Genomic DNA, 19,960 nt, shown 5'->3' on the forward strand with positions numbered 1-19,960 from the left:
ATGGAACATCTGACACAACTGTCACGTGACTGTTCTCGTTCAACGAAGAGGTCATTTGCATAAATTAGGAAAAGAGTTGTTGAAAAGATGCTTCTGGAATTCCCTGTCGTACACCATGAAATAAAGGATATTCATACTTGTCTATGCCAATTTGACATTTTTGTCCATAGAACATATTTTGTACTATATCCTCCAAAGTTTTGAATTTATGCCTGTGGTGTACAATTTGTGAAATAGACAATTCCACCATAAAGAATCAAAAGCTTTGTGAATGTCTTGGCTACAAATAAATACTTTGCTATGCCTTGCAACGTGAAATGTCTGTATACGTAGTGATATATTAATCTGGCCTGATTCCCTGACCATCGTCTGATTCTGGAATGTATTTTGTGCAACCATAGAATGTAAAAAATATATTAAATGTATTGAATATATTTCGTGCAAACTCCCCCAACCATCGCCTGATCCTAGAATATATATTGTGCAACCACAGAATGTAAAAAATGTGTTAAAAATGAATTTCATCCCCAGACCATCGCCTGCTCTTTGAATGTATTTCGTACAACCATAGACATGTATTAAATGTAAAATAGTCAAGTACTGGCCATAGCTCACTAAAAGGTATACAGCGAGAGAGATACACACAGACAGACAGACGGGCAGGCAGGTGGGCAGGCGGGATTACACATAGGTATAGTGTGTGTGTGTGTTAAAAAGTGTCAAACTTCCCCCCTACCTTTTAGTCAAGATGTTCAATATATTTACACTGTGCATATAGTCACTAATTTTATATGACTAGTAAAATATTTTAAGTCAAGATGAGTCCTCTGAGTCACGATCAAATACCTGTTATGTGTATATATTATATAAGGTGGGAGAGGGCACACTATGTTTTAGACCGGTCCCTTACCTACATTCCTACATTGACTCTTGTCAGGCTGTCGGTCAGACTTAGGTAGTGAAAATTGGAGAAAGGTGAATAAACTTTTTGTGTTGTCCATTTTACTAGGCCACTGTTTGTAAATTATTTTGACCATGTTTGGTCATTAAAAGCCCAAACTTTGCTTTGAGTGGTACCTATGATTCATCGACTGATGGTGCCTTGCCAAACGGCCAAACTTCTTTTTGTTCACTTTGACACAAAAACCTATTTTAAAGGTTTGGGTCATAGTGATATCACTCTCGACTGACGAGCTGGATTGACGAAGGACTGACGTAATGTTGTACGCATGCGTATTCATGATAACAAATCTACGCATGTGTAATCACTTCAGCCATTTTGATTTCTTCCCTCCCCTTGTTTCATTATAAATACTACCATTTCAAGGAAGGAAATTATTTTTCAGTCTCTGATCGCTTCGTCGATGTCGTGACACCTATCAATATGGGGAACCGTGGTATGGAAGATCTGATCCCCATAATTAACAAACTGCAAGATGCTTTTACAACCGTCGGTTTGTCGTCAACATTTGACTTGCCTCAGATAGCTGTTGTCGGTGGCCAGAGCGCTGGGAAAAGTAGCGTCTTAGAAAATTTTGTTGGCAGGTAAGTTGGTTTTCGCAGAATTTATGATGAATTTCAATATATATGATATATAGATATAAAGCACGTAGGTAAAATCAAGGACAATTACGTCTGTGTAAGCAATTTATTTTGCAACGTTGAGTGGCGCTCGCATACAGGAAGTATGTACACAGCGTTTTGACAGCGGAAATCTTTGTTCAATCTTTCTACCTCCATGATCGTGTACAATTCACGATCTCGGAATTACTTATTTAAACATTTCATTAAAATATCGTTCGAATGAATAGTTTCCCTTGGTGATCTTACAAGAAAAATGGGCCAAGTTTCCGTAGCCTCTGTCTGGAAACACAAACATAGAGATCGAGACTGAATTTTGTGGAGAGAGAGAGAGAGGCGTTGCTGAACAGCGTGATGTGTTACTGTTAGGCCGGTTGAGGCCACTCACGATATCACGGAAGTTCTGGTCACGTTCACTTTGAAAGTTGCTATGGCAGTATCTCTGAATATATACGCTGCAAGAGAGGGAAGATGTGTCGAACCTCGTAGCGTATACACCCAGAGCTTCTATGGCATGGGCCATTTTAGATGAACACATGATCAAGATGTACTTCTGTTCAACTTGGTGACAAAAAGGTTCAAATTCAAGGACCTGTAAAGGCTGTATAGACATTGTTTTCAATTTCCATGTTTGTAGATGAAAATTAAAACATAAGAACAGTTCTGAGTTCTTAAATCCTAAACTAACACTTCCCTGGCTTCAATAACCAATGAAATCAAAGTATTTAAAAGTTATAGTGTGTGGTGGTGGTGGTGGCGGTGGCGGTGGGGGGGGGGGGGGGTGTACATAAATGATAGAATATTAAAAATAATATGGGGGCATAATTAATAGTGAAAGAGAGAAGTGTATTTCATTCAGAAAGTGATCTACCAGTTACACTGGTACTTGCACTTGTGTTGACATTTCTGTCAAACATTGACTAATTTACATACATAACATTCATGAATCAACATTTCATAAATTTACATATATAGATTATAGATGTACACAAAAGTATTTTATGTTATTAACGTATGTTATTGTTTGCATTATATTAACATAAAGCTAGTCTCAGTTAGTTCTGTATACAAATGTACATGTAATGTGGAAGGCAAATAATTCAAATCATTTTTTATCACCGTAGCAACATGTAAACAACAATATGTGTACAGTCTTTTGAATAATAATAATGAATGGGATACTTGACGTTTTTCAGAATATAATAATAATAATGATTAATATTTGAATATTAATATTTGCTGTTGCAATTGACCTTTGTACTTACTGTATCTGTATTACATTCAAAATTTCAGTATTCAATTTTGTTAGATTAGATTAAATTTGATTAGATGTACATGTAGTTGTACTTTATTGTCCATAAAAACATGGAAATTCATCTAAGTACCAGGCAAACATCAAATGTAATAAAAGACAAGACAAAGCATACAGACAAAACACAATGTAAAACTGAGGGTATACATCCAATTAAAAAAAATAAAAATGAATGAAAGTGTTTCCTTGTGCTACGGAAAAATGACAGAACAATAGCATTAAAAATTGCATTTACTCTTTGCCAAGTCCAAGTTTAAAAGTTTACAGCAGATGGAATAAAGGACTTCTTAAAAATGTGTTTTCAAGAGAAAAAGTTTGTAGAATTCATAAACACTCCCAGTATTTCACAAGTTTCTTATAGTAGACAGTGTATTTAGGATAAGTTATTCAGTTCTATACTTCAGACATAAATTAGTGACTCTATTGTAATATTAAGAATACTTTGCGCCATAAACAGTTTCCCTTCCACTGTGCCAGTGTCTATGGTTCACAAAAACATTGTATAACAAAGTTTCCCATACATCATTGCATTAGCATTTCAATGGTGTCATCATTCACTCTACATTGTATCATGGTTATATAACCAATAAATGTCTTACCAGGAGTGTCAACTTCTGTTTTAATTAATACAGGTATTGTTTATTCCAATGGGTTAGCATATACATGTAGTTTGGTTAATAATTATGTACTTTTGGAACTAAAGTAATTGATAGAACATCTTGTAAGTTAGCTGTAGTATTCCACTACCGATATATTAATAAGTCCTTATACCATTTGGATAATAACATGTACATGGAGAGAGGAGATACTTCCATGGATAGTACTAGCTTTGCATGCTTTTATGATCAAGTTAAGGGTTGTTGGTACCTTATCTTACCACTACCAGACTCATTCTCGTAAACATACACCCTGGTGTATTATTTTGGCCTCTTAGTGTTCCAATTAAAAGTGTGCCTATGTCCTTATGAATTTTATAAGAATTGCAATCAAGTTAGAGAGGCTGTGATATGATAAGACCCCCTAACATAACCTTACTTATACACCCCCCCCCCCCCTTCGTACTTCGTAAGTTGTCTTCCGTTCTATAGTTGTCTGTAATTTTACTGAAACTCAGAAAGTCACAAGGTAAACATAGAGTTGACATTTTAGTTTCCTTGCCATGGTTTTTATCTCTATTTTTCTGATTTCCTCATACAAATGCTAACTGAAACATTTCAAAGATAAACACACTTTCTGTTGAAACTTTAGAACTGCAGAGTATAGTTTTCATTTCCTGGACCCAATATATTGTCAGGCAGTGTTATCTCTGTATGGGGATCTCTTTTCTAGTTTTCACCAACATCATAATATGGGTACATGTACACCAGAATTATGAATGGAAAGAGTTTGTTTACATTCTACATAATAACTTAGTTTTCATGAATGTATTGATATTATAATATAAGTTTCAAATGGTAAAGAGTGATATTTATTGAAATGAAAATTCAACATTGAAAGAGTACACCCAGTGCATTATTACCATGATTAAAAAATCGAAAAATATTTGTATTGTTACAGATATTGTTGAAAAATATTGTAGCCATTTTCAAAAAAGTTCAGTAATTTTCATCATCTGTACTTGATTATGTAATGACAGGTTTTTTTTTTTGTTTTTTTTTAAATAGAGACTTTTTGCCTCGTGGTTCAGGAATTGTCACCAGAAGACCACTTATTTTGCAGCTGAATTATGCCAAAGCAGGTATGTATTTCTATCAGTGTAGATGTGCTTCAGTGCCATTGGCATTTCTATCTCCCCTTTGGTTGTATACTTAATCCTAATTATGTAAGCTCAGATAGGAACAGATAAATGTACTGAGAAATTTCACCCCAAGGCTGTTATCCACTATCAGATACTTGCAGTTTGTTTTATCTGAAGTCTGTCAGTGTTACTGTAAGGTATAAGGTATTGAAATGTATGCTTGTTACCTAGCAAGATAACTTCCTCTGCTATTCCAATTCAGGGCTGGAATTAAACGTATGTGCTTTGTACAGTCAGCTTTAGCCAATTGAGACAGCGTCAGCTCTATCCAAGTGAATGGTTTCAGCTACAGATTTCTATTGACTTCCATTAGTTTAACAGACTGTACTTTTCAAATTTGTCTGTGTCCGGGGCTACTGCTAATTTCAAGGCCTGCTGCCTGCTTTTACTTTGGTTCCCAGACCTTATAAAAACTCAAGGTATTAGGAGACTGAATCATAGGGATATAGACTTTGATATCATACATGTACAAGCCGACATACAGCTACATTATTTTGGTGTACACACGTGACTGTAACACACAGAAGGTTATTTGACTCAGACTGGTATATATACCTATGATTTATAGCGATTGATAAATATGTCTGTATGCTGGATGACTCATCTACTTGTTACATTCAAACATCCACCCTGTATAAATGTACATGCACTGTAGTGACCATGTATCATTGCAACATCCAATCTCATTACATACATAGGTGTACTGTAGTTAGAGTAGACCCATGGCAGGGGTGAACAGATTATTTTGTGAACTGGTGGTCCCCGGACCAGTGCCTTAAAAAATCCAGTGGTCTTGCTGAAAATATTAGTGGTCCCAGGTCCTGCTAATGCGAAACATCAAATCTTGCCTATGAATCTGTATATTCAGACGACTTTTTAACATAGTTATTAACATTAAGGTACTGGTCCAATGGACCAGACAAGGTAAAATTTGTGTGGTCCGCCAAAAAAAATCACTAGTCCCGGACCCAGGACCAGTGGATTTGTTCACACCCCTGCATGGTATGATACTTGGTAGCGACTTAGTGTAATATACATGTACTACACAGTCTATGTTTGGTGTATACAGTAAAGGGATGGTTAACAGTTTATTACTGCCATCCACTCCATGGCTAGACTGTATCATATTCTTTTCCATGGTTTAGGTTATTAATGTAGAGTGTACCTCAATTGATATACATGTATATTCTGAGTTGTTAGCTGTCATCCACTTCATGCATAGAGTATGTCAATTTCTCCATGCTTAGAGTGTACAGTGTAGACTTATCAATTTATTGCTGCCATCCACTTTGTGAAATACTATCTGTCAAATGCATGACTTGCTTTATAAAGCCAATCAGGTTTTACTTTAGCTAGATGAATAGTTGCATTGATAAAGTGTAAGGTATACTGAGAGGATAGTGTAGTAGCATATAAAATGATAATGGGTCAGTTCAGGGAATTGATAAACTTAAACTTGGCCCTTCTTTGATTATGATTAAAATATAGTTATGAAAAAGAATTGTCTAGTAAAGCCAGTGGAAACATTATTCTAATCTGAAGAAATGAATGAGATGAAAAAAAAAAAATAATTGTGTGTTTCCGATAACATGGCATCAGATAGGGTAGGTAGACTGGCCGGAATTTAATTTTATTCAATTTTATCTTTTCAATCATTTTTTGTTGTTGAAAATATTGCTTCTGCCCAAAACCAAATGAAATGTTGGTCAAGGTACCCCTTCCGTTATTGTTTGATGAAATATGTACAGCCATCACTCACCAGTGGGGAAAGAAAATAGACGTGCATGCAGGTCAAGAAACAAAGAATTTCTCATCTTTTTGTTTTAAATGTTTAAAAAAAATGTTTAGGGTCAATGGCTTTAACTAGTATATGTTGGGTTATTGGAAACACTTTCTTTTTTTATTTTGCCTGATGTAACTGTCATGACACCATTGGTTATGTACATGTAACACTAATGTGAGAACCCGGGAATCATGGGTCTTTACATGTAGGTGACTAGTAACCTGGTAATATACTATGTAACATAGTATATTGGACTTTAGCAAACATGTACATGTACTTGGAAAAAGTCTGAAATTCTGTCAGTTTAAAGTGTTTAAATTTATAAATATGTGAATCCCAATTCAACTTGTGTGGTACAGTACTTTATCATGATGTTTTTGTCAGATCTGATAGATACGTGATAACGTCTATTAATAAAGCCAGGGTCTCGCTACATCTTAGTTGTGTCAAGGCACACAACAAATCATTGCAGATGACATGAATCTTGTGAAATAATTACAACACAATGGTGACATGGCGTATTCTTGGAATACTGTCATGTCATTGTGTATTACATGTACATCATATTACATGCACAGTTCGGCATTTACTAATGTCTATATACAATATTTCACAGGATGGTCAGAAAAATATTACATACTTGTGTAGTAGATGTCAGTTTGTAATCTGAGCTATTTCTGGAAAGGCAAACAATTAATACTAAACTTGAAATCAAATATGTACATTTATCATTGTATGTTAATGTAGAGTGTCTACTGTTTGCCTGGTTTGAGTGTTTCCCAGGCTATATTCCAGAGCAAATCTGGGATATACTATTTTATGGGAAAAATGAATTCCAAAAGTTGAATGTGTAAAACCAACTTTAGAGTAGGTATAAAAAATGAGGTGTAGTGATTTTATTTGAATGGATTGATTGATTGTGTAGCTTTTTAATTGGTTTAAATTATTTTCAATTTATTCGTGAGTGACATAATTATTTTGTACTGTTCTATTCCTATGATCTGTTACGTCCTTCATTTTAGATATTAAGTGACACTAGCTGAGGTTATATCTTTTCTACTTGGCCATGAAAATACTTCCATAAAACCTTGGATAAACTATTTTAGTAAATATACTGTTAAGTATTATGTTGGTACATGCCTTTGATAGTGTTTAATGATTGTACTTTTATGTTTTCTGTACAGTTGATGGCAAAATGGAGATTACGTTGAGATTGTAGTATAAAAAGGACTGATAACACATTGAAAAAATAAGAAAAATCTCACCAAATATAAAGTGCAATACAATATATAAATTTCCTTTGTATTCAACAGTAGCATGTATTAATGAAAATTTGTATCCACAGAGTCAATAAATTTCTTGGAAGTGAACCCCAAATTTTCACATCATTAGCATCATACTACAATGGGGTATTGTCACATGTTCTGATGATGCTGACAAGACGTCAGCAAAAATTTGGGATTTTTTGACTGATAGTAGAAATTTCATTACTAAGTGTGAACCCAGAGTCTATGAACATTCATTCTCACAGCATGTATACAGTTGTTATTTGAATAATATTTGAAGAAATTTGACAATACTTTCCATAGGTCTTGAAGCAATATGCAAATGGCATACAAATTAACATTTAGATTTCTTTACATCCACACTGCCCCTCCTACCCCCCCCCCCCCCAAAAAAAAGACACCCCTACAAAAACAAACAAAAACAACAACAACACCAAAAAAACAAACAAAAACAAAAACAAACCCCAAAAACCCAACAACAAATACACAAACAATAAAAAATACATTACATCAGATTACAAATTCATCAAATGACTGTCATTGATGTCATTACAAATTGTGTCAGGATGGAGTCAAGGTTAAAACTTGGATGTAGCTGTGTATGATGATCTGATAGCGTATTGTGTGTGTGTGTGTGAGTGTGTGTGTGCGTGCGTGCATGCGAGTGTGTGTCTGATTGCCTTGTAGGTCAACATTTTACTGTGTATGTAAAAATGAGACTGCCAATGTCCTAAATTTTATTTGAGTAGGTTGAATGTGATTCATAATACGGACATGTCAAACTCTCATCACAAGGTACTTTGGAAATTACATTTCTTTTGAATTTCTGTTTTATCGGTATTCCCTTTTAGACTTATTGGTAAAGGTTACGGGTAAATCATAGAATGATTTCTTTCTGTAGCAATAATTAAATTGTACAAAAATGACAACGAATGAAAGAAAACTTGAGATTTTTCAAGTAGCTACAAATTATATGAACCAGTTTAATAACTGAAGCAAATTGTGTGTATCTGTGTGTCACTGTGTGTGTGTGTGTATGTGCGCACATGCGTGCGTGCATGCATGATGTCTGTCTGTCTGTCTGTCTGTTAGTGAGTCAGTACGTATGTGGGTGTGTGTACATTTGTGTACCACTATTCATAGTCATATAATTTCTAGTAACAATACTAAACAATGTTAGTCAAATTATATGAAATTATGCTAATATGTTAAAATACATGTCTGTGGAAACCATACATGTATAAGTGACATGACCAAAGGTATCATGTGAGTGTTAATGTGGCTGACAAATACAATAAAGAATATGAATCACCAGGAATTGAAGGTCAACATTGAAAATATTTATATCTAGTCAGTAGTCTGTCAATCATTGGCCATGTATAGTACATATTTAATATGTATCTCTCTACTTACTGTTTCATCAAATATTGGTTACTCAAGTTGAGTCCTTGAAAATGCTGATCATTCTGTCGATCATGAATTAGTTTTGAGTTTGCTAAGTGTGTATGATAATATATTATTTGAAAACTTGAAATTGAATGCCTTTCATTGTGAAATTGAATGCCTTTCATTGTGAAATTGAATGCCTTTCGTGAAATTGAATGCCTTTCGTTGTGAAATTGAATGCTTTTCGTTGTGAAATTGAATGCCTTTTGTCGTGAAATTGAATGCCTATCGTGAAAATGAATGCCTTTCGTTGTGAAATTGAATGCCTTTCGTTGTGAAATTGAATGCCTATCGTTTGTGAAATTGAATGCCTTTCGTTGTGAAATTGAATGCCTTTTGTTGTGTACCTTTCGTTGTGAAATATTCCTGGTGATTCATATTCTTTATTGTATGCCTTTCAGTGTACTTCAAACATGACTGCGAACTTTGTTAACAAAGTACATGTAACCAGGTTGCCAAGTCCTCTCGTAATTTCTGAGTGCCTTCTTAATAAAATTGAATATAACTAATTTCTTCATTTTTTATGTGAAAACAGTATTACAACAGCTACCAACCACTAGCTACTCCCTTCCTGTCTCTATGGTAATTACAAGAGGTGCTATCTATCTCTGAGTCTCTTTTGTGAATAATTCTAGTGTAAACACTACATGATGTAGTTCTGAGGATTAATGCTGGTCACTATGTTATTTATAAGTTTGTTTAGCATCTACATAATTTATGTATAAATAGGTCGATTTTAGGGTATGGTAGGACAAAACTAGTGTAAATGTTTGTTCGAGTGTTCAACTAACTTCGGTTGATATAATTGCATATATATTCAGTTCTTTAATTGAATCTATTCAACATTATTTATGGAATATAAGGAATAATGTTGTGTTGCTGTTCTATGTAGATTTATTCATATAGATACTCATATGTAGGTATTTGATAATATTTACTTGTTTATTTGTTTGTTTGTTTCAAACAAAACACCAGCCCCTACTTGTGGCTGTTCCATTGTTACAAAATTAAGATAAAAATGTATGCAAATAAAGAAAGACAACAAAGGGCTTCAGGTTATTTATTAACATGGATTCCAGGTTATTGTATTCTAATATACATACTACACACACTAATGAAAACTGGTCCCAACGAAAGTCAACTCAAAAGGTTTCCAAAAATTCTAACTAGGTTTGATCATAGCCTGTTAACAGAGGTCAGCACACAATTTCAACATACAAATCAGTAGGTACAGTACATGTACACACACACACACACACACACACACACACACACACACACACACACACACACACACACACACACACACACATACATACATACACACATATACATACATACACACACATACATACATACATACATACATACATACATACATACATACATACATACATACATACATACATACATACATACATACATACATACACACACATGCATGCATGAACACATAGGCAGACAACCAGACATACCCCCCCACACACACACACACACAGATACAAAATGTACATATATACATACATACATACATACATACATACATACATACATACATACATACATACATACATACATACATGCATACATACATACACACATACATACATGCATACATACATACATACATACATACATACATACATACATACATACACACACATACAAAATGTACATACATACATACATACATACATACATACATACATACATACGTACGTACATACATACATACATACATACATACATACATACATACATACATACATACATACATACATACATACATACATACATACATACATAATCATTGTACAGTGTAACTTTAAACTGACTCAACACTGATTTCTGAGATACTGATAGCACAGTGAATATACAGAAATCAAAATCCATAATTCAATTACATTGTATAACATTTATGACATTAAACCTGGATTGATCCATGGTTTTACAAAAATAGATTTATGGAACATGTTACGAACTAAAAATCACAACAATATTAAGAAGGAGAAGAATTTGATAATGATGACTTTGACATCAACCAAGCCCTTTATTCATGTATACAATGATGATTGTAAGAAATATTTGTAAAACTGCACTATTTCACTAGTGCCATTTGCATTGATTGCATTCTTTACTTCTATTAAATTACTTCCTTATATAATGTATTGAATTGGAGACAATAGTATCTATTTTTAAGTCCTAATGTAATAACAACTTGAGTACATTGAATTAGTAACGTCATGCACAAGCTTTCAAATGTATACCACATAGAGAGGGTAAATGTGTTCTACATACTTGGTTAAATGTATACTACATTTGTACCTACAAAATGGGGGGGGGGGGTATTAAATGTGTGTGTGTGGGTTGGGGGAGGGGGGATGTATATTACATTGGAGGGGAAGGGGTAAATATATTCTACTGGGTGGGTTGGGGTTAAATGTTTACTACATGGGTTAGGGGGTTTAAATGTATACAGTATATGGGAGGTGGTGGGGGTGGGGTTAAATGTGTGCTACATACCAGGTTACATACAATATCGTAGATGTATATACACGGGAGTAATCATGTAAGCAGGGTACTTGGGTAAATGTATACAACATACAACTGGGATATTAATCTATTAAGGAGCAGATTTATCAAACAACATACTCAGCCAAATGTACGTATCGCATACTTTGGCAAGTGTACCTTGTATGTGTGTACAACATACTGGAGCAAATGTATACAATATACTGCGGCAAATATGTACGAATGTACCTCATATTCTTATATTGTATTTTTGCTGGGTTATCGAAGCTTGCCCTTGTAAGAGAAAAGGATAAAACACAGAAAATCTTGGCTCTTAAAAAAATACACTAGTCTTAATAGTATACAGTACACAGGTTGTTGCAGCAGCACGTACAATGTATAATTTACTGTGGTTAAAAACGTCTGGGGAACTCTGGTAGATTTACTACAATGTATATCTACCTGTGTGCCTCTCTTAACCAAATCACTGCAATACCTACTAACTTTACTACAAGTATGTAAGGATTACAAGACTATCAATTTGACACCATCAATCATTGAATACACTGTACATTAGAAATATACTATTTGTCTGTAGTAGTAGTAGTGAGTGCTTTGATAGGAATCAGAACACACATGTATCACTTACTACTTTCATCACTTGCAATCCACTGTAACAATGTCTGTGAGGTATCAAAATACAAATTTGATCATGTACATGTATGTGTATATAAAATGGCGTCAAGTGAAATATCATACATGTAACATGTAGAAATCTATATCTGGACCTCCATTGATTGTATCTAATTGAGTCTAATATTTGGGTTAGAACTGTATGGTTCATGATATTATTTATATATGGACCTCCATGGAGATTGACAATATGGTAATTAAAGGATTCAGAATTGTGAACACCTGGGAAAAAAATGACAAAATTCTTATGATTAACTGCTTTGATTTAAAGAAGGTTAACGGAAGTCCTAGAATTTAATCTTGATTCAACATCAAATTCTGGTACAATGATGCTATAAAAATCTATGTAAGGTTTTACCATACTTTCTACCTCTGTTACTGGGGTTCCCCAACCTTGTTGAATTAATATTAATAGAAATACTGGAGTAATTTCTTGTACATGTGTTATAACATAGTCATGGTTTAAGGAGAACTGTGTAAATCAGTTGACGATTGGAGTGCTAACATTATTGCCAGTGATAAAAAGAAATTATGTGTAACTGTAAATATATGTGTTGAATATTTCACTGTTATTCTCTTCTCTAGACATTGCTGTAGGTGATTCATTATTATAAAGTCCTAATTCCCCTAAATAATTGAATGACCTAATCTGTACATATATTTTATGTATGTGTACATGTATGTATATGGTACATCTGTACATGTACATATGGCCATATTGCTTTTACCATACTGAAGGTTTAGTATTATGGTGTACAGGTTTGCCAGGTCAAAGGTCACATCAGAATAATGAATTTGATAATCCCTGATTGGTTGTATATCTATCATTTGAGTAAAGATATGAATTTCTATGTCCTCAGTGTCAAGTTATGTAATATTCATCGTTTGATTTTTTTGTTTGAAATAATTCTCTTGATAAAAACTGAAATATTGTTACACATTTATTTGTTATTTGGAGACAATCTAGAGTCTGGTGACTTGTTCATTTTTGTACATTTTTTTAGTGAAATTGACATTGGATTATGATATTAAATTTCTGTAGAGGGTACATAGAAATTAAAAGTGTCTACAGAAACACCATGATTAGTCCAGATGCCATCGTAGTTTCTAACTAAACCATGATACTGTATAGGAACGAGACTACACCGTGATTAACTGGGATGTCAATGTAATTTCTATCTAAACCATGATAATGTATAGGAACTAGACTACACCGTGATTAACTTGGATGTCAACGTAATTTCTAACTAAACCATGATACTGTATAGGAACTAGACTACACCGTGATTAACTTGGATGTCAACGTAATTTCTAACTAAACCATGATAATGTATAGGAACTACATGTAGACTACACCGTGATTAACTTGTCAGTGCTGTTCAAGACCGATGCGTTTGTTTGCTTGTACAGGGATATTGCTGATTATTGCAGTGTGGATGTACATGTAATACAGTTTCATTTATTTGCTGTCTGCATTCACATAAAATGTATTGATCGACTGCAATACAATGTTCTTCATTCTGAATGAGTCTGTCAATGATAACTACTTGAATATGGAAATCTGAACATTAACCTAAAGATATTGATTGGAAATATTAGGTATAAATATTAAAAAGGATAAAATGTAGTATTGACGTCATGACTGACAAATATATATACAACTCAGTGATTGTATTGTAATATTAAAATACTAGTCTGAGCTGCAATGATATACATGTAAAGTTAGTGGCCTATAGGAATAATGTGTAATTGTTTTCCAACCTAAATAGTCAGGATTTTGTTATGAAAATCATAAATGAAGAATAAAATCTTCCTAAATCATTTTGGTTTTGGTACTTGCATAAGATAGAAATTATTATGATGTTAATAATATCAATGTTAAATAACAAGATCATCTCTCACAAAGTGACACATACACACCTGTCGACGTATACACACACACATGCACGCATATGCAAATGCAAATACACATGTATGCACTCGCACACATGCAATAAATACACATATATGTATATACACATGCATATACACATGTGCATACCCTCACATACATGAGTACACACACGTGCAAGCACATATGATGCATGCATACACCCAATACATGTGCATGCACACATACATGCATTCACATGTACATACACACATCCACTCTCACACACACAGACTTTACATATATATTATGTACTATATGTATGTATGTATGTATTTCATATGTAATATTTAAAACAAATTATACACCCAATGATATGCGGCAAATAACCATGACCAGTTTAATTAAACCTTCTCTGACTGACTTTGATTTAGTATCATTTGTAAATGAAAGTGTTCCAAATTCTTCCTGATACCATGCAGTTACAAAGTTTAAAAAAATGAAAAGTGATATTTGAATTGATATCATAATGAATGTTCTTATTTTCTTTCAGAATGGGGTGAATTTCTACATTGTAAGAACAAGAGGTTTACAAATTTTGATGAAATACGAGGTGAGATTGAAGCTGAGACTGACAGAATGACTGGTAAAAATAAAGGCATTTCACCAATACCTATCAACTTAAGGGTATATTCACCACATGGTATGTATATTCTATAGTTTTTATACAAAGACCACATTTTATCTAAACCCCCCCCCCCCATCATCTCTGTATTTCCTAGTTTGCTACATGTAAGTCTTATTTCCACATATTCCTATTCCTTGCTTCAAACATATTGCTCTCTCTTTCATTACTGTCTTACATCCCTTTATTCCTTCCCCTTTTCCTTTTTTTCTCCCTTTCCCTTTCTTCCGTTTCATATTTTTCTCCCCTCTCCATTGTCTTTTCCCTTCCTCCTCATTCTGTACTGTTTTCACCCTTTCATTGCTATTTAACATATCTTCAGCTTTGGTAGAATAGCGTTGTCTCATCTCTGTCCAAATGTACGTATGTATGCAATGCAAGTTTTCCCAGGTTTTACCAGATTTCACTCTCTGTTTAATCTGGATCCCAAACTTGAACAGAAATGCTATATTAGTACAGTGTACTTTATTACGCTGGTTTATACATGTAGATATGTAATGGTTTTCACATAATATGTCATGTTTTTGTTAAGGTAGGGAACCCCAGGAACAGAACTGGAGAAAGGGATGGCAGTGTTTCAACATAGATTCTATGGTAATTTTGTTTGAGAACCCAGGTAAAATGGCAATGGGAACCCCAATAGATGTTACCTACCTTAGCAAAAACATTATGTATACAAGCAGTTGATTATGTAATTTCTATATCCAATTTAATGACAGAACTGTATCTTCTTTTTTTCAGTGTTGAATTTAACTCTAATAGATTTACCTGGTATGACTAAAGTACCAGTGGGTGACCAGCCACATGACATAGAACAACAGATCCGTAGTATGTTGAATGAGTTCATTGTAAAAGCAAATTGTCTGATTCTAGCAGTCACCCCAGCTAACACTGATTTGGCAAACTCAGATGCACTTAAACTAGCCAAGGAGGTTGATCCTCAAGGTATGTGTTTCATTATGTTGTCATGGTAATCAAATAATTGTATCCTGTGTGTATCTTTCGTGAACAAATTGTTGAAAATACTTAGAGAAATTGACTACAAAGTGCCTGAAATTTTGACAAATAGGGGTGGTGGTTAATTTTCTGTAGAATTTGAATGGAATTAGCATGACAATAAACATCCCACCTCATGAAGATTGTCACCTCTTAAAGATATGATATTCAGAGTATTCCAGATAATAATTCTTCTAGCATTAAACTTGTTATTCATTACTTAGTGACCAAATGAAGTATAATGACCTAGTGACCTGATTAAGTATATTGACCTAATGACCTAATTAAGTAAGGTGATTTGTATATTCATAGGTTTACGTACAATTGGAGTAATCACCAAGCTAGACTTGATGGATGAAGGCACAGATGCAAGAGACATTCTAGAAAACAAATTATTGCCACTAAGACGAGGTAGGTGTTGATTGAATAGGATGAGATTCTTGATGATGGTGGTGGTGGTGATGATGGGGCTGGTGGTGGTGGTTGTGGTTGTGGTGGTGGTTGTGATGATGATGGTGGTGATGGTGATGGTGATGGTGACTGGCGATTGTGGCGGTAGTGGTGGGGATGGTGGTGGTGTGATGATATTTAATGGTGGTGGGGGAGGTAGTGGTGGCGGTGGTGGTGGTGGTGGTGATGATTATGGTGGTGGTGGTGGGGGGGGGTACTCATGGTTATGGTGATGATGATGGTGATGATGATGATGATGATGATGATGATGATGATGATGATGGCAAAAGGCAAATGGCAGTGGTGGCGGCATTGCCAATGATTTGTTGATGAAGGTGATGATGATATTATACAATATGTGAAACACACTTTACCATTTACATAATTTTTAGACTCAGATGATTTTGATCACACTGCATCGCATTAAAACATCATTTCTCTATTGGTCAAGGTGTATACTACATGTATCATGTTGTATGTTAGGCTGTGTTAATGTTTTGCATTACAGAATTAAGAAAGACGTTGATATTTTTGTTTCATGTTGTATTTCAGGTTATATTGGTGTTGTCAACAGAAGTCAGAAGGACATTGAAGGCAGAAAAGACATTAAAGCCGCCCTGGCATCTGAAAGAAAATTTTTCCTCAGTCATCCATCATATCGACACATTGCAGACAGATTGGGTACTCCATATCTACAGAAAGCATTGAATCAGGTATGTACCAGTTAATGCAGACAGGGCTGGCCAGGAATCAAAGTGGTGACCATCACTCATCGGCCAGGTCTGATAGGGGTGTGTGGCCAATGCTATCAACCCCAGACCCCATTTTAGACCCATTTTGACCAAAAACCAATACCTTAGACATTCAAATTTTTAGTAGACCCCATAGTAGACCAAAATATGTAATCACCAATATGAAAAGTCAACCAGCGAATTTGCTGGAGGAAATTCCAATGGAAATTCTTGGAAATTTCAAATTAGTCAAGAATTTATTATGTGGTTTCTTCCAGGACCCCATTTTAGACCAAACAAAATCGAAAATTGTGTAAAGTGGACCCCATTTTAGACTCCTTATCTCTAAAATTACAGTACCCATTTTAAACCAAAGGGCGAAAAACCCCACCCCAAAGGGCTGCACATATATGTATACCCAATAAGTGGGAGTGTTTTGAGCACAGAGTATACAATTCAATAACCTAGACTTTCAAATGACAAGGGGAAAGAAATACTGATGATATGCAAAGTTTTTACAACAGCCTCCTGCAGTTATATGACAAGTCTACATCATCATTGAACTATGTGTAATAACAGGTGAAGAAGACCGAAGGATTTAGTCGAAATATACTCAGTCAATTATTTATGCTCCGAGTTCAGAACTAATACTGAAAATATACTTATTGTTGTTATAGCAACTTACCAATCACATTAGAGATACATTACCACAACTACGCAGTAAACTTCAAGGTCAAGTATTGTCCATGGAGAAAGAAGTTGCAGAGTACAAAAATATACGACCTGATGACCCCTCACGGAAAACCAAGGCAATGTTACAGTAAGTTTAACCAAGAAATGGAATAGATGTAAACAACTAAAATTACAAATACAAATACAAGAAATGTTTTCCAAAATTAAACTAGATATAAACTTTTAATAAAATTCAGAAAGACTTACATATTACTATTCCTCAATATCTCTGTTCTGAGTGGTATTAGGGGCCTTGTCAAGTCAAGTCGTAGACGAGTAATATGACCTGTATGTCACATGTGTTTTCTGACTGGATAAAAAAAACTGTATGTTACATATATTGTACATGTTAATGTGTTGTTACATTACACCTAGTCAAATGTAATGAGTGAAGTATTTAATTGCAACATTGAACATTTCGACTGATATTTCAAGTACCACAGATGACTTAGTTACGTACATCATATATCATAACTAGGCAAAGCCCATAAGCTCGCACAGGGTAGATTCATTTGTGACCGGCTGCCTGGGCTGCCTCATAATGATATTGTAGATAGTGCCCTCCACATGGAGAATGCACATAACATATAGAATGCGCATGTGTAGTCACTGCGCAGCAATGCATCCTTGGGTAAAACCACCCCCAAAAAATTGCATAGTATGTAGGACACGCATGCATACTAGTCATTGAGCCGCTATGCAGCTGCTTTGCAAGCTACAGTTTGTAATACATGAAGATAGAATGACTAGAAACTGAATAATTAAATCATTGTGTGATCAAGGTCTGTAGTAGATAGATTGAAACAACGTATTCGTTTCTAATTTACTGTTCCAAAGTTTACTGTATGACCAGAAACATAAATTCTGTATTTTCTTTTCAAATGTGTATACCTGTAAATTTGTGTGTGGTATTCTGCACTGTACAGTTGTTATGTATGTAAGGAGAGTGTCATTATTTATATGTGCTTCAGTGTTTGATCATAAAGAAATAAGTATTTCTACCCAAGGAGTGATACATTACAATGTAAAAGGGGATACAACTAATCGTGAAAATCTTTTGACTTGCCAACCCCACATTTACCAATTCACAGTTTTGACATAAAGTTATGAACATACATCGTCGCAAACCATGACCGTTTTCGGTACCGTTCTTAACGAGCCGGTCCCTATTTCAAAGAAATAATAGCGCTGGTTTGCGAGAATGTGTGGATCAGTCATACGTTTAGTATTATTTTCTTCTGTCTTTGTTGTTTGTTAGTCGTTTCCTTACATATTCTAATTTCTATCTCCACAGAATGATTCAGCAGTTTGGTGTTGACTTTGAGAAACGTATTGAGGGCGCTGGCGATGAAATTGACACATTAGAATTATCTGGTGGCGCTAAGATAAATCGTATATTCCATGAACGATTTCCATTTGAATTAGTCAAGATGGAATATGATGAGAAAGAACTAAGAAGAGAAATTAGTTATGCTATCAAGAACATTCATGGTGTTCGGTAAGATTTGATCAAGCTTAGATTGACACCCTCTATCAACACTTTCTTTTAAACCTGTGTCTGTGTAATGAAAATGAACACTACATGAAAAGTCATATTTGACCATGTCTTTCCACCCGGGGTAAAGCTTGAGCAGAGGATGTGTAAATGTGGTGAGTATGAGACGAAGTGCCACCTTTGACTTAATTTACCCCCTGTGATCTCTCCCCTGGGGGTTGTAGACAGTCAAAAGTGGTACTGCGTCTCGTACTACCCCTGGACAGACATGGTGGTTAGGTGGGTCACATGTAGTGGAAGTTTTTGCATTATTATGACAAATACTGTTTATGTGTGCCTCAGTGTAATAAAAATAAGAACTTTCATGCATGTATTTACCACAATTTATGCTCTTACTGGAGATTAACAATGCTAATAAAAATAGTAATAAGCAGAGGCCTTGGGCTTGGAGGAAAACTTACAATTTTTTGGGGCCAGATTTTATTTGTTACGAACATATATACATTTCATATGCTTTACCTAGCTGTTGAATATTATTGATTAATGATAAGAATGATTCGGGCTTCAGTGCAAAATAAGCATGACCTAAGT

The 19,960-nt window shown here is 34.7% G+C and overlaps 1 protein-coding gene across 4 annotated transcripts in view; it reads left to right on the forward strand.

The window, feature by feature from the left end:
* Positions 1-1,275: 1,275 nt before the first annotated feature.
* Positions 1,276-19,960, forward strand: part of LOC144440939 (dynamin-1-like) — a 49,270-nt gene continuing 30,585 nt past the window's right edge. For all 4 annotated transcript variants that reach the window (XM_078130412.1, XM_078130411.1, XM_078130410.1 and 1 more), the window contains exons 1-8: positions 1,276-1,545; positions 4,558-4,631; positions 14,834-14,983; positions 15,707-15,910; positions 16,274-16,372; positions 16,964-17,124; positions 17,820-17,962; positions 19,169-19,372. In XM_078130412.1, coding sequence (XP_077986538.1) covers positions 1,385-1,545; positions 4,558-4,631; positions 14,834-14,983; positions 15,707-15,910; positions 16,274-16,372; positions 16,964-17,124; positions 17,820-17,962; positions 19,169-19,372 — 1,196 coding nt within the window. In that variant the 5' untranslated portion in view covers positions 1,276-1,384. The remainder of the gene's footprint in view (positions 1,546-4,557; positions 4,632-14,833; positions 14,984-15,706; positions 15,911-16,273; positions 16,373-16,963; positions 17,125-17,819; positions 17,963-19,168; positions 19,373-19,960) is intronic.

The sequence above is a fragment of the Glandiceps talaboti genome, chromosome 10 (genome assembly GCF_964340395.1).
Source record: "Glandiceps talaboti chromosome 10, keGlaTala1.1, whole genome shotgun sequence".
NCBI classification, from domain to species: Eukaryota; Metazoa; Hemichordata; class Enteropneusta; family Spengelidae; genus Glandiceps; species Glandiceps talaboti.